We start from the raw sequence: 16,258 nt of genomic DNA, 5'->3' as shown, positions 1-16,258 counted from the left end.
CATCACAAATTATTCGTAACTCTTCGTTAATGTTGGAGAGTCGTCAGAAAGTCTCCGATAACTTTCAGAAGTCGTCGGATATTTCAATCAGAAATCCGGGTCATTAGGGTATGATAATCACCAAGATATTATAATTTATAATCTCTTGTAATCACACATTTGAGCAAGGAAAAATTAGTTCGTATACCCCTAATAAAAAGTTCTCGTTTGTTTTTGACCAAACATTTTGATGCTTTTGCGCATATGATTGACGGGTTTAAATAAAAAAGGCCGATAACTCGGCGAGAAACGAAATGATGAGGGTACATTTTGGAAAGAAAGCTAAGAAATCTCGACATAGCTCAAGACATAGACACGCAAGATTTAACATATTTCATGATGTTATGCACATTTTAACAAAAATAATTATTAATTACTGTAGTACATCGATAGATTAACTATTGAAACAGTCTCGCCAGCTAAAATATAAATGACCGACATTCTGTGTTAAATAAAGAGTAATAAAATAATAAGGGCTTTACTATTTAAAATTTATATATAAAATATTTAATAAATAAAATAACAAAAAATTGAAACACAGTAAACCCTTCAATACCACCTTGAAAATGTTTATATCTATCTATATATATATATATATACATATTATTGATATAGGCAATAGCACGATTTCGAGTGCAATTTGGTGTTAATAAGCAAGAGTACATTTTTAATTCGTGGTCTTTGTAAAATTTACAAGTGCGTATTACACCAAATTGCATGAGAAATAATGTTATTGCGTATACTTTTAAGTAATGTACATGAAAAAACATCACAGAAAGTCAAGACAGACGAAATTTTGAAAGCGTGCACGTAATTTCTAATTTGCACTCGTGCTTCAACTTTGCTTTCGTATTACATGAGAATGCACTCGTTTTCAGCCAATCAGAGGTACGTAATTTTTTCATGTTCATTATCAAAATCGTAAAACCACCTTCAGGCCTTAGCCAGACAAGCCTCCCTTCTTCCAATTAAGGAAGACCTTTCCTAAATTCTACGAGGTTTAAAAATATTAGTAAGAACTTATTCAGAACATATTCGTGAATCTTCGTTAATATTCCAGAGTCGTCAGATTTGCTCTGAGGAAAGGCTAACGCTCGAAACGTCAGCTTTGAAACACTTTACGGTGGCCAATTTCCGTTATCAGCTCAGTTGATAATACTGAAATACCTTGTTATACTCTCCCACCGACTCAGCACCACACTTTGTTTAGAAACTTACCTCCTTTATTAGCTAAAGTTAGAGGTTCTATAAGTTAGGATAATCTACATGTGAATTTATTTGGTTCTTTTACTGGGAGAAAACTCATACTCTATTTACAATCTTATCTTATTTATGCTTTTAGTCTCCCTTCACTAATTGAAATCCTCTGCCCCCTGGCAGCGTCCAGACACCCTTGCTTTACCAAAGAAAAATAAGTAACTGAGCCTCTAAATAGAGTTCCTTTATAAACGCTGGATAAATCAGCTTTTCAAAGGTATCTTAAAATTCTAGATTCGAAAACTGATACAGTTAGAACCCCATTGACCCTTAAAGCCCAAAGAAAAACTGGTTTATAATTTCTCCTTACAGTATCAACCTTGAATCAAATGTAAAGGTCATGATAACAAAGGAAATGATCACCAATTTAGGAAGCTCCTAATTGTGAAACAAATTCTCCTTATCGGTACCAGAGGAAATGTAAGGAGGACAGTGTGTAAAAGGTGGAAAAAATCTCGTCTAATTCTACTTTTCTTTCTTCTTTTTAAACCAGTTTACTTCTTCCTGAAAAAAGTTGTTTCGCACAAAACTACTACAACTGAGACCAAGAAGTGTCGATCAAAAAAACTGATAATATGGCCAAACACCAAAAAAATGTGGCACACAAAGAGGCATGTACTCCCAACTATAACGGTTTTTAAAAATCGACTCTCACTGATACCACAGAGACCTACTACTCAAACGTTATTGACCAGTAAGCGTCTAAAACACCATAGCACCATCAAACAGCTAATGATGATTGCCGAAATCTTTGCTTGTACGTCAAGAAGCTTTACACGGCAAGCCACCGATTTTCTGTAAAAATAAAAAAAAAATAAAATGAAATATATCAGCTGTATAGTGAGGCTGTTGAAGTGGCTTCAAATCAACGAAAGAACGTCAAAATTTACAGCTCTAGTCAGATTTAGACATACTAAAGATAAAAAAGAGGAATTCATATCACGGATCACTGGAAGAAGACGTTTATTTAAATTTTATTTAGCGTTTAACATCAGCCTACCTTTCGAGGTTTCCCAATTGGATCAAAGCTAACATTTCCGTATATAAGCAAAGCCAAGTCTTTGAAGTTCCTTTGCATGGCAATAGACAAAGCAGTGCTTCCTTCCTAAAAGAGCAAAAAAATTAAATCACATTTTTTTCCCGAGTGAACTTTCATCAATTTATATACCTTTTCAGAATATACAACTATCTCACTATACTTTTTCAAGCTGTAATGGGCAAGACACTTAATTCTTCCGGTACTTCTGTGTAACCAGGAATGCAAATGACAACCGGCGCACTAACATGAGTACTTGACGAAAAGTTGAAGGAGGGGGAAGGGGTGGGTTTACCTGATCGATGGACTGGCATCTTTTTTATGTTTGCGAAACAGAAATAGTAACTTTCCGCTAGACAAGTTGAAGATGACATTCAAAGGCGGAGAGCCCTTGCAAGAAAGGGAACACAGAGGGGAAAAAATGAACGAAAATTAATAGATACCCTTGTTGTAAAAATCAGCTATAATTGTCATACTTTAAACAAAGTCCACTCACATGGTCTTCTAGTGATGCATCACAATGAGGCTCCAAGAGCAGTCGCTTGGCGATATTGAGATGACCGTGTTCACACGCACACATAAGAGCTGTAGAGCCATCCTAGTAACATGAAAGGACGACAGAAATGTTGTTCATGAAAAGACGAAATGATAAACCAAAACTGTGTTCGCTATCCTGTAAAACAGCACATATTGACTGAAATCATGACTTAAAATTGAAGCCTGAGATATCTGGACTAATCCCTCTAAAATGAAAATAAAGTTTTTAACCTCATCTGTTGCGTTGATATCGGCTCCAGCTTCTAGAGTGAGCTCGACCATTTCCATTCTCCCTCGACTGACAGCCAACATGAGTGGACTTTGTCCTGTCTGATTATTCCAAAGAAAAATTATGAGTAACATTCAGGGAAACTGTAAAAATAGGCGTGTATCTTCACATACATGAAGCTTACGAATTTTAGTTAAAGATTGAAGCCTGGGACAAGTTCTTGAATACCGAGTAGCATTCATTTGGGGTTGAAAAAAATAATAAGAAGAATGGTCAAGAGGTGACTTTCGAGTATATGCGAGTTAAATGCGAGTTCCTCCTAGAATTTGAGTTCGCCCCTACAAACGTAAAAACGGGAACGATTCAGAAAGAGGATGTCACCCTGGAGGGAAATCTCGAAATGGTGTCATATAAAAAGAGAACCACCCACGTAGATATAAAATGTGCTCTCCGATAGAACGTGTACTGAATGCGTTATTTTCACCAAACCAAGACATGGCGCTATCACTGCGGACGTGGAACGGAGAGAAAACAGACGTATAAGTGAACTTACTTCCTCGACTTGCTTGTTGACGTCTCCTGTTTGAAACAATTTCCTGGCGATGTCTTTGTCGTCTTCTTTCACGACTCCTGCCAAAGCAGCCATCATAATCGGAGTGTACCCAGCCTGGTAATCATTCAGTAAATTAATTATGCTGCCTTTCATACAATTTCTATACTTTCGCCAGACAACACAATAACAGAAGCTTATTCAGTGTAAGGGAAAACTTCTTCCTGCTTGGCACTACGGCACCTAACGCTCTATAACGAAAATGGTTGACTCAATTGGCTAAGACAGCACAATTTCACACTCACCCCCTCCCTCCTCTCTCCCCGTCCCCTCCCTCTTAGAAAATTGTGGACATAACCGGCCTTCGTTCCTTATATACTCATTATCATTTCAGTAATAACTTGAAACCAAGCCAAGTTCACTGATAATTTTTTGGTTTTCCCCGACAGACAGTTTACTGAGCGCAAAATCGGGAGCGTTATATCGAGAGAGAACTGCTTTAACTACACATCAAACTTTTGGGAAGATGAGAAATTCTGGAGAATAACAATACCTTATTTGGTAAGTTCAGGTTCATGAGTCCCATGTCCAGTAACACGTCCACTAATTTCCAGTTTCTAAATGACACAGCATAATGCAATGCATTATTTCCCTGTGGGCGAAGTAGATGACATTTTTTAACCACAATATTAAATTATCAATGGGTCAGTTACTCAGTCAATCAACTTAGAGTTGTTTAATCAATCAATGAGTCGACTAATACATTCACTCACTCAATTACCCATTCCACTCATTCCCTTCCTTCCTCCTTCTCTTGTAGAGCTCAATTTATGTGAGGCAAAAACTTTAACTCCACGAAATCTTAGAACCTTCAGCACTCTAAAAGAGTCAATTCCACTCATCGAGCCGAGTTCATGCTTATGATAGACCTGGTATATCCTACACCAGTTGTTGTTTTCATTACATCAGACTTCGTGACAGATATGACACACAACACTTCCTCTACTCAGAGGCCATGGGCTCTGCAGCGCACGACTCGACACTTACATTGCCGTCCACGAGGTTGAGAATAGTTTCCAGCAACATGTGTATTTGATTCTTGAATATCCTCAGGAGCCCTTTAATCACCTCTGGGTCACTGTCTCTAGAGCTGACACAACGAAACCAGTTGTTTTCCACTGTACTCATGCACGAGATCTGAGGAGAAGAAATGCAAATGTAAGTTCCTCCCAAGGTTTTTGGATAGTTACACCGTGCTTGTGCTTTGCGTTTTTAAGTGATAAGAACTCATAAATCACGATACCAAAGCCAATCAAAATTTTAACCCTCTACACCAAAAAAAAAGTTTGCATATTCTCCATTCTGTTCTCTATACATTTCTTAAGGTGCTGGCGAGGAGAATTTGTTTAACAATCGAGTTTCTGTGACTGCTGATCATTTCCTTTTTTCTCTTGACATTGATCTTTGATTCAGGGAAGATGGTCTAAGGAGAAATTAGATGCTAAAAGAAAAGTAAAAGTACAAATTTACTTAAATCGAACTAGAAAAAACATTTGATGAGTGCACCAACGTCTATCGAATTACATTACTTTTCCTTGGGAAGATATGCTCATAACAAGTTTAAAATGAGCTCTGAAGATGAAAGATTTTCTTGAAAGAGTCCATGTGGTTTTCCCGAGATTCTACACAACGTAATTGGAGAACATTTCCAGGAATCGTTTCAATTTCAATCGCAAAACAGAATAGGTCACATGTGACGGCAGAATGAGGTAAAAACCAAAGCTAGATCACACGCCAATACTTCCTTCTCAACAAATTCTGACGTCACGTGTGACCTAGGATTGAAGGGAAGCACACCAGAACGGTAACATTAGGAAAAACATATGTAAGAACTTTCCCCACAGCAATCACCCTAATTCGAACATACATGTGCCATGGAAGTTTTTTCGAGTCTGAATACACAGTTTTCTCCCTCAAACTTCCTTGGTCTTCTTGTTTTTAGTGCAGTTCTTGCATCACTGTCAATCGAACCCTTAACTTAGACGAGGTGGACCATAAATTTTTAAAACAAAGCGCCATACTGAACATAAATTTCTAATCGTAAGCCGTGCATGCGCACTCTTACAGACAGTTGGCAGTAACTAATCACGTAGAATGCATGGCATTTGATTCGATATCAATATCTGAGCTTAGTTGAAGCCAAATTTAAAATAAAGATTCTCAGTAACCGTAACACATAAAATTCAGACCAAGAGCCCCTGCTCTTTCAACCTGATCAATTCAATGTTTGCTTTGAATTCTTAGCTCAACAGAACATGTTGATGCTAACCTGACTAATTTGCATCAAATAGAAAAATGATCCTTTACCAGGATTAAGACAATTACATGATAATCAAAGGAGTTATTGTAATCTCAGAATGCTTAACATACTTGACAAGTTATGGTGCATAGTTTTACCGTCAGCGAAGAACATTTAAGCAACAATAGACATTCAAAAAAATTAAAAACTCTAGAGCCTCTCCATATCGAAAAAACTAAGCAATTCTTTTTTGCTCAGTTATTAGAAGAACCTTCTTACATTTACCTAAAACTAAACGAAGCGCAAAGCAGAAAACAAAGGAACACAAAAGCTAAAAAAAAAAACAATGAGATGTTACAAAAAAAATCTGCAAAAAGAATAACTAATAAAAACACAATTTAACAACATGATCACCATTTGCTCTCTGCCAATCTCTTTTCCTTTATAAAGATGCCCATTCAACAGTTTGCACGCCACCACAACTTCATCTGTTATTCTGAAATAAAAACACAATAAAAAAATCCTCAAAATAATTGTAAACAAGTTGGATGTTGTAAGTTTTCAAAAGCTTTGTAACAGGGGAGGAGTGGGATAGTATACTTGAGAGAAAAGAGCGGGAAGGACACACTTAAAAAGCATTATCTGGGTATTAAGTTTCGTTATTGAAGGGATCAACGGATGGGAATGAGATAAGTCATCATTTGAAGAAAAGAATCCTTTTCATTTCTAGCAGCATTAAGTATGTTCAGAAATTCCATCACATCTTTCAAAAGATTCTCTTCAAATACCATTATAAAGCCTTTGAACTTTTCTTTGAATAAACACAAAAAAACTAAAAACAATACTGTATTATCTTTGAAAACAAGATAGCAATCTCTTAGATCCATTTACTAATAAGTGGTCAAGTGGTTTCATCCTCTAAGTCAGGGAAAAAATGCACAACATATGACTTATTTAATCACTGATATTGCTTCTGAACAAGATTACAGTAATGAGCTTAAAGAGTTAAACTCATTGAAAATAGATACAAAACGGCAAGAGGTAGTTTTACTGAAAATTGGATTTACGATCATACAGTCATTTCAAGTTCTCAGTAAGCAGTGAAAACAAGTTTTCAAAAGAAAAAGATTTTAGGTTTTTAAAGCCGACAACAATAGAAATTCAGACAGTATTAATTTGTCTGACTGTTAAGTTTATTTAGTCTCATGTTCAACTGCCTGAACTGCACTGAACACGCACACAAGACAGTCTTTCATGTAGGGTTTTAGTAAAAGCAGGTCTGAAGATATGCTACTCATCTCACAGTCAGTGCATTCAACTGAGGCTTGCTTACAGCAGTTGTTGTCACTTGATAGCATTGAATAGCCTTTAAACACAAACAAATTGAGGCCTGCTTCAAGTAAAAAATCTACTTTTTCATCAGAATATAAAGAATCATGAACACTGTTACAAATATAAATACCCTGTAATCAAACTGCCAAATAAGTGGCTATGAAAATTGAAATTATATTCCACTAAGCTGATTTAAAAAAAAAAATTAACAGAAAATGTCCCTGAATTTAAGAGATACTGTGCCACTGGCAAAAAGTTACCATATATGATAGGTGATGTACAGTGTAGATACATGCTTTGTCAATTTTCCCACAGCATTTCCCACAGTGATCATTCCACTGATCACTACAATTGCTGAAATTAACACTTCATTTAGCAAATGCTTCTCTACAACCAGTGACAAAATTTCTGACACCTTCAACTTGATATTCTGGAATGGTAAACCAATTTTGTCACCAATATTCCTACTTTCACTTCCTCTCTCTGTGAACAATTTTGGGGGCTGTATTTCAGTAGAAAAATTCAGCCCATGTCATAACCTAATACATCCTTACAAAAAGCCACGTGAATTTTATGTGTCTACTAATTTTGTCACAGAGTGTATATGTAGTTTAGCTTGAGCTTATAGTATAGATAATTTGTGCATTTCTGTTGTTGCACATGTCTTTCTCTATTTTAATCTTCCCTTCTCAAGTTGATTCATTCATTTGTTGCTCCTCCTATAAATATAGTGCTACAAGGAATGTCAAGACTTCTCTACTGGTTGATAATTTTTCATTAATGCTCATTACCAGACTACTTCACTGTGTATCAAAATGATAAGGAGAATTTATGAGCAGATTACTCCTAAGAGTCAAAGGATTTAGAAGAACTAATTTTTCATAAGTTCTTATTACCAGACTACTTGAAGGTGTACCAAAATGATAGGGAGAATTGATGAGCTGATCACTCATAAGAGTCAAAGGATTGAGAAGACACAACCTTGCACAGGGAAAGGTCAAGACTATACATGACTCTGGAGGTAAAAATAATATATGTAAATTCCTTTAACTATTATATTTACTTGGCCATTGGCAAAGTTTTCTCATTTTGGCTATACATGTGCAGATGTATGTCTTAAAAGCATTAACTACCAATATGGCTTTGATTTAACTTTCATTTGTTATCAGAAAAAAATCCCTGAATCTATGTCAACTTCAATTATGACATATATTAACACCAAGTATTATTCACTTAGTAACAAAGTTGCAGATTGATTGCCTACAAAAATATGTTGGTTCATTACATTACATGGCTGTAACATTACTTCACCTATGTAAATACTTTGAATAACTGCAAAACACCCACAACAAATTTGACTCTCTTTGTACAAATACATTGGAAATGTTTTGGAAAAATTTCATGAGAATTAAGTGTATCCTGAATTTAATTGTTTCCTGAGCCAAATGGGTGCTTTTGAAATGAAACATCTTAAGGATCTCTGAAAGAATTGCATTCCAATTTGTACTGAACGAAATTTTAGACAATTATATCTTACATGTGTTCAAAACATCAGTCACTGCTGTAAGTAATGCTCTTCCCCCAGACAACCAGATGTCACAGTCAACTGTCTCTTTTCTGACTTAAAAACTTACCATTTTTTTTGGAACAAATAATGCCTTCAAACTTCAAAAAATTGTCTTAATTATTCTGTGGTAAATTAGTTATAGCTTAATGAAGGATCCATACCTAATCCGCTCTGGAGATGGTGTAGTTACCAAAACTTCACTGGTTTGGCTTGCTGTGTCACTGCTGGGGTTATCATTGTCAATGCTCTCATCAGACTCATGAAGGTCGCTCTCCTTGCTGTTCATAAACACCTTCTTAATGCCATCATTTGAGTACATAAGAGGACTGCCTTGTGTTGACTGTATGTGTCTGACTACATTTTTAGTTGTAATAGAGCTGTTTTTAGTTTTCATGTTCATGTTGATGTCCACCTTGTTGTTATTGTCGACAGAAATTAGATTAGCTTGTATAACTACAGGTGTGTCATCCTCTGCATTAATATCAAAGTCTCCAACACCAATAGAGTGCATTTGGACATTAAAGCAGCGCTCACAGAAGCTGTCAGTTACACAACAGTCTCCAATAGCCACACTTTGAGTCCTGATGTTCATGCATCTGTCACAGTAGTTATCTGTAACGCAACACTCACTGACACCAAGCGTTCTTGTTTCTATGATGTCACAGCTTGTTCCAACTGACTTTGTTTTCTTATTGGAACATCTGTCACAAATTACATCAACTGAAATGTTACCACTGCCAACTCCAATAGACCTGGTGTGGAGATTGTCACACCTGTTGCAGAAAGAGTCCATGATGCCACAACTGCCAACACCGATTGTACGTGTACATGAACTTTCCTTAACAGAGCTGATATTTTTCAGTGATACACATGTTTCTTCTTTGTTTTTCTCAGCACCTGGATGACTACTCTCAACAACTGATTCTGTTGTAACAGCAATATCTGAAGTCACCACACTCTCCATGATGTTTTCAGCCTTTGATTGAATTTTGGAATTGCAAAGTTCACAAACAGAGCTTTCCTCCAGTGTATAATCACCTGTTCCTATGGATGCTGTTTGTAAATTTGAACAGTGATCACAAAACAGAAAGTCATTGATCCTCTCTTCTCCAGAACCAGTGTCCACAGTAATAACACAATCAGTGCCACAGCCTATAGTTCTTTGCTTGAGGTTACTACAACGGTCACAACAAGAGTACTCAGATACACTGAAGTCGCCAATAGCAATGTTTCTATATTCAATCTTTTCTCCAACTGCAATTGTTCTTGTCTCAATGTTGCTGCAGTGATTGCAAAGATAGTTGTCATCGAGACTAGAATCACCAACCCCAACAGATCTGTAAAATGGGATGTCAATACGATTGGCCATGATCTCGTCAACAGTTTTCACCACTGCTCGGGACTTTCTGTTGGAACACTTTCGGCAGGATGGTTCATCATCAATGGTGCATATTCCCACACCAATTGATACTAATGACACCTCTGGACTTCTGCCTGTCTGAACACCAGTGTGAACCAACAGTTTTGAAGAACAAATTTCAGTTCCCCTGTAAAAAGAACTGTCAGTTGAGTTTTCTTCCATTGTGCCGATTCCTTTTGAGCATACATCAGGTTTCACTAACACTGCCATATCACTTGTAAGTGTGGTAGACAGAGCATCACAGGCAGAATCCACCATTCCTACTGAAGCCTGAGAACCTTTGCTTTCAGTGTTAATGATTGGTTTATCTTCACCCACACCAACATCTCTTGTGAAAGACCTCATCATTCCAACTCCAATTGATCTTGTTTGTACAACTGGTTTAACTGGTTCCTCAACCTCTTTTACTGGTAGTGGACTGTTTTGATCTAAATCCATATCCGTACCAACACACACAGACTTCACAGGAGCCTTAACTACTGCTGGTATTACTGTGGGACAACAAGAACAAGGTCCATCTACTGAGTAATCTCCAACACCAACAGAGTTTAACTTGACTCTAAGTTTCTTCCTGATCAGAGCATAGTCATCATCACCATCATTTTCTGTGTCGCTCTTTGAACCTTTGGGGTGTGCATTGTTGTACACGGAGTAATCAGTACCTAATGAAGGGCCTACTGATAGGCTCCTTTTTCTAGTAGCTTTGGATTGCAACTGCTTGATAAGTTGGCGTTTCTCCTCTTGTAACACAGAAATGCGAACTTGCAAGGTTGGTACATTCCTAACTTGTTCCTCTAGCTCCTTTAATCGCACAAGACTCAAAGCCATCTGTTCACGGATTTTCAACAAAGACTGCTTCAACTCAGACTCTGGTGGCAAGTTAGCAATTGACACTTCTAAAAGAGATGTACTTGGTCGCATGACAGGGGAGCGCAAATTGTCATACTGTGGAACATTAAATGGTTCTCGAGGAAACTCAAATGTTCTGTTGGTGAACTGGCTTTCTCCACTACTAAGTGAGCTAAGGGGGGAGAGACTTCTAGGAGTTGATGAATTTGGACTGCAAGGATCAAGTTCTTCCATGTTCTTGACACTGCTCCCATCACTGTCAGAAATATTTTCTAACTCCAGTTCATAAGCTTGGGTGCCTTGACGTACCAAAGCATTCTCATCTGAATCAGAACCGAGTGATGAGGGCCTTATTCTTCTAACTCCACCCTTGAGAAAGAATGGTTTTGACATTGCCAGACAAATAAATGACAGAAGAAGGGTTTAAATTCACATCACCCTGTCAGTACTATCCAGGTCCTGCAATTAACAAAGAAAAAACAGATTAGATGTAGAGTACTGCTCAAATGTTAATTGACAGTCTTGACTTGAAACTCCATCCCTAAATCTCCAAAGTTTCAAGAAATGAGGATCAAGGTTTAAGGATTGAGTTTCAGGTTTGGGGAATAGCCATTGAAGTTTCAAATTTTTAAGTGTACAGAAGAAAAAAGAACTTTGAACAACTTTTGACCAAGAAGTAACTAAATACATGTTTATATGTGTTACGGACCAAACATGAGGTCAAGATGGCTACATTTTGGCCATTTTTTTTTAAACAATTTTATGGACCAAGACAAAGTTCAGGTCTGTAACTCGCAAATATATATATATATATATTTACAGGTGTTACTTAACCCTTTAACTCCCATGAGTGACCAAGACAGAATTTCTCCTTACAATATCAATACAATATCTACCAGATAGGTGATGAGAATAAAGAAAATATCAATTTGGGGATGATTAGTTGATCCAACACTAAATTCTCTGAACTGACATTATAAGAATTGTATGTTTGACAGTAAGGAGAATAACAAATTTGTTCTGGGAGTTAAAGGGTTAACCCTTTAACTCACAAGAGTGACAAAGCCAGAATTTCTCCTTACAATATCATTGCAGCATCAACCAGACAAGTGATAAGAATGAAGAAAAATATCAATTTAGAGATAATTAGTTGATCCAATACTAAATGATCTGACCTAACATTGTAAGAATTGTATGGTTGACAGTGAGAAGAATGAGAAATTTGATCTGGGAGTTAAAAGGTTTATCACAGGTTATGGAAAAGGAAGATTTTCATCCCGATAGTTTTTAGAACATCAATTCTATGATCACATTATTAGTACAGATTTGTCAGAGTTAAAGAAAGTGTCTCATTTAATAAAGAGAACAAGAAACAATTGTCTCTCAGGTTTATGTTTTCATTTCTTAACCTTTATACCCCCAAAATCTCACGAGTTATTTTCATTTTTATCCGTCATACAATTCTTGTGATGTTAATTCTAAGAATTTGGCATTGGATCAATTAATAATTTCCTAATTGATACTTTTCTTTATTCTCACCACTTGTCTGCTTGATATTGTACTGACATTACAAGGAGAAATTCTGTCTTGGTCATTCATGGGAGTTGAAGGGTTAACTGAAATGACTTTCATCTACAGACTTGATTGTGCAATAATCATTTATGGTTCACAATTAATTGCAATTAAATAGAAAATATCATTAAAATTTAACTGGGACATTATTCTGAGATAAAATTTCATGTGATATTATGACAAAATTTCAAATCTAAACTATAATGAGACTCTTAGATAGGGAAAATCTCCATTTTCAATTCCCTACAGTTTAGTTTTGAACAGCAGATCCAACAAACTTGACAGGAAGAGAGAGTTTGTCTAGACATCTAACAATGACCCTTGTTGAACACATTAGGGGACAGACGGAGGAATGTCCATCATTTCTTGAAGAAGCAAACTATAATTTCCACTCCTTGCAAAAATAAAAAAATGCTTTCTAATGAAATTCCATCGCCAAATCAAGAAGAGAAGAGAGTTATCATAGTCAAAAATTCAAAATCTGTGATTTTTGACAGAATATGGCAGTTCGCACAACAGCTGTGCATCAAAATCTCAAAATGGCGTGTCGCTTTTGGATATTTATCACCTCTCACAAGATAAAAGTTCTATATAAGTTACTTTGAAGGATATTGTCCAATTGTGCTTCTGTACTTACTACTGGGAAAAATTTCTGTAAATTATGCTATCATCTGAGTTTCAAATATGCTGAAACTGTTTCCAAAATGGTTCCAGATAGTCCTTACCGTATTTGACCGCCATTTGAAAGGAAATTCGAGCACGTTAATTTGTTTGCTGAGAGCAGATACGTACAGGAAGAAGTTCCCAAAAGATATAGTTACAAAGTCATTAAATGAAGATGTTTGCCTTGCTATGGAGTATAATGAAGGCATAATATCAGTAACCAATGAAATGACAACTTAACCTTCTGTTCTTATCTATCTTATTGGTAGATTGCGCTGAGCGATTGTGAAAACATCCGCACTATATACACGTGCACTTATTAAAACAACGCGTAACTCACAAATCTATGCCGTTTTACATCGCTACTTTTCCTGCAATACGTTTAAAAACGCTAAAATTCTACTACTGGCGGGGATTCATCAATTATATATAATCTGAGAGCAATTTTAGAGAGCTCCGTTGTTATGTCGTGACGAATTTTAGTGGCATGAGAAACCGTTTAATGACTTGATTAAAAATATAAACAGACATGGAATATCTCTGACAGATGCAGGCACATACGTACATTCAACTTACTATTTTTTTCACGCGAGTTGATCCCGATTCCGCTGGGGTGATCGACTGATCTCATTAACTCCATTTAGGAAATCTATTTGATTTGACAGTCTCTGAAACTATAGAAACCCTTGGCTCCGTTTACACAACAGCGAAGAAACCAATGCTCCGGAATTTCGAAGGACAATTAGGCAACTCTAAAGGAATGTTGTTCTAATCCTGCGATGCGTATATGATACCGTGTTTATTGAGCTATGCTAAATTCCATTACGGCAGATGAAAGAAACCAAAATTTACGAGAAGAACATGTCTAGTATCGAAACTTGGAGAAAAACTTGAAGCTCCTCATAAACAGAACGATCGCGTGGGTCAATCGAGGACCTAAATTTTTTCTGCTAACATAACTTTTTGGATGTATGTTTGATTGAAATTTCCTTCATTTTCGTTGGAGATGTTGCTCATTAAAATGACAAGCTTACGGTTAATTATTTTCTCCTGTACAATTCTTTCTAATAATGGTTGTAACAAGTTTCAAATGAGGAGACGGTAAGAACTTGTGTAAAAGTAAAAGATTGACGCTTACTTCTCAATGGCCAGCTTAAGGGTTGCATCAACGACAGACCACTTGAACATAAAATAATACTATAAGGCAGCCAAGTTTCGCCTAAGGCTCACGGCGAGAAACACAAATTCGTTTAAGTATGCACTGTGAACAGCATAAACAATTATATATGTTCTTTATCAATGGACAATAGCAAGAATAAAGACAAAAGAGCAAACAACATTGTCCTTGATACCTCTTCGAAGATTCTCCTGAGATACTGCAGAATTGTTATCCACTGAAATCGCGTTCGGAAATCGTAAATTGTTGGTCGTCGTTCCTTACCAGACTCAAAAGGAACTATCGCAAAACTCGACTGATAACCAAGGACGTACGTCAAATAGGTCAAATCAAAGGTGACTTCGGATTGCTGCAGCTTTCAAAGCACGAGATCAGAAGGTAACGACTGGCAGGAAACTTCTGGAAAGGAAAGTAAAGATCGACAACAAAAAAAAAAACAACCGCCGCATAGATCTCAAGCCTCCATTTCCTCCGTTTACCACAAATATCCAGCTATGCGACCCGTCATGTTATTGCGCTACGACAGCTAATACTAGCTCTGCGTGATACTGTAAGCCACACACACTCAATGTATACGAATCTGTTCGCATTCAATTCAAATCTGCCTTGGCCTTATAAACATCATTTACTCGCGTTTCGCATCAGCGCACAGATCTGGTCTTTGGTTTTGCATAAAAGAACATCCACGAGAATTTTTTTTCTTAATCAAGCGAGTAAAGTGTTGCTTAAAAGGAAATCATTAACACTCCGTCGCTACAAATCATTAACTCAAATGAATGCCATGGTGTGCTTCTAATTGACTGAGCACGTTTATTGCCAAAGGCAAAACAAAGCTTACTGTCAGAATAATTTAATGTTATTGATCCCTTCTGGTTTGGAAGCTTGAGAACGATTTATATACATTGTCCTTGGCAATTCTTAAAAGCCAGATGCATGGGAAATTCGCCCATGCCAAAAAACATAGAAATAATTCGAGAGTTACGTATGAGAGGTTAAACTTGACTGCGTAGCAACGGCATGCTCTTCTTTTCCAAAGCTCGTGTAGAAGAGCAAAGTACACAAAGAGAGCTAATGGAACAAGTAAAATATCAATAAACATTTAAACGTACCTGTACTGGATTCCTCGGTGACTACGTGGATTAGATCTCTTCGTAATTTGTTTAAGCCCGAGCTGTTTACAGGTCCTTAGGAAAGGAATTTTTTCGTGCTAACAGCGGCTTTTCAAATTCATAATGGATGGCCCAGATCATAATACAGTGTGGTGTGTGGAATGGCTTGGACTTGGACCGTGGATGGTATGGCAAATTAACGCGCGGAGGCGTGGGGCGGGTGCGATTCGTAGGCCTTGCGGTGCAATATTCCATGTTCTGAAGTTGTTTGTTTCAATACTGTTTTGTTTTGTTCTGTTTTGCCAAAGATTTATATCTCTAATACTTCTCTTCAAGAAAGGGAGAGGAAAACCTTTTTGGGAAACACAATAATAGATGTTATTACAATTTATATTAGGAGAACGATGCCTCATTACCTACATAGCCCCGGGCGGGGTTTGCTATTTATACCGAAATGAGGGGGCTACTAAATGATCTATTTCAAGCAAACTGGTTCAGTTAATTACGTGCGCATGATATGGCGCGAGAGATAGGAAACGATTTGGGCCAATTTAGTGCTCTTTGCACGTGTTTGATGGCTTATTGGCTAAAAGCCTCGAGGCAATGGGCACGAACGAGCAAG

General features: G+C 36.9%; 1 protein-coding gene across 6 annotated transcripts; it reads right to left on the bottom strand.

The window, feature by feature from the left end:
- Nucleotides 1-360: 360 nt before the first annotated feature.
- Nucleotides 361-15,839, bottom strand: LOC113665020 (uncharacterized). Of its 6 annotated transcripts, XM_027180673.2 has the most exons (11): nucleotides 15,637-15,826; nucleotides 14,703-14,926; nucleotides 9,008-11,574; nucleotides 6,362-6,443; nucleotides 4,696-4,845; nucleotides 4,202-4,300; nucleotides 3,652-3,765; nucleotides 3,101-3,199; nucleotides 2,829-2,930; nucleotides 2,297-2,401; nucleotides 361-2,091 (listed from the first exon to the last, which is right to left on the bottom strand). In XM_027180673.2, exons 3-11 carry the CDS (start codon nucleotides 11,506-11,508, stop codon nucleotides 2,059-2,061), a joined length of 3,285 nt encoding a protein of 1,094 aa, XP_027036474.2. In that variant the 5' UTR covers nucleotides 11,509-11,574; nucleotides 14,703-14,926; nucleotides 15,637-15,826; the 3' UTR covers nucleotides 361-2,058. The 6 variants fall into 6 exon arrangements, with proteins under 6 accessions (XP_027036474.2, XP_089044091.1, XP_089044087.1 ...); XM_089187965.1 differs by lacking the exon at nucleotides 14,703-14,926 and having other exon boundaries at nucleotides 15,637-15,839; XM_089187961.1 differs by lacking the exon at nucleotides 15,637-15,826 and having other exon boundaries at nucleotides 14,703-15,276.
- Nucleotides 15,840-16,258: the final 419 nt, after the last annotated feature.

Source organism: Pocillopora damicornis, chromosome 11 (genome assembly GCF_964200805.1).
Source record: "Pocillopora damicornis chromosome 11, jaPocDami1.2, whole genome shotgun sequence".
Lineage (NCBI taxonomy): Eukaryota > Metazoa > Cnidaria > Anthozoa > Scleractinia > Pocilloporidae > Pocillopora > Pocillopora damicornis.
Note: the sequence above shows the minus strand (reverse complement) of the source record. Positions and strands in the feature narration are given on the sequence as shown.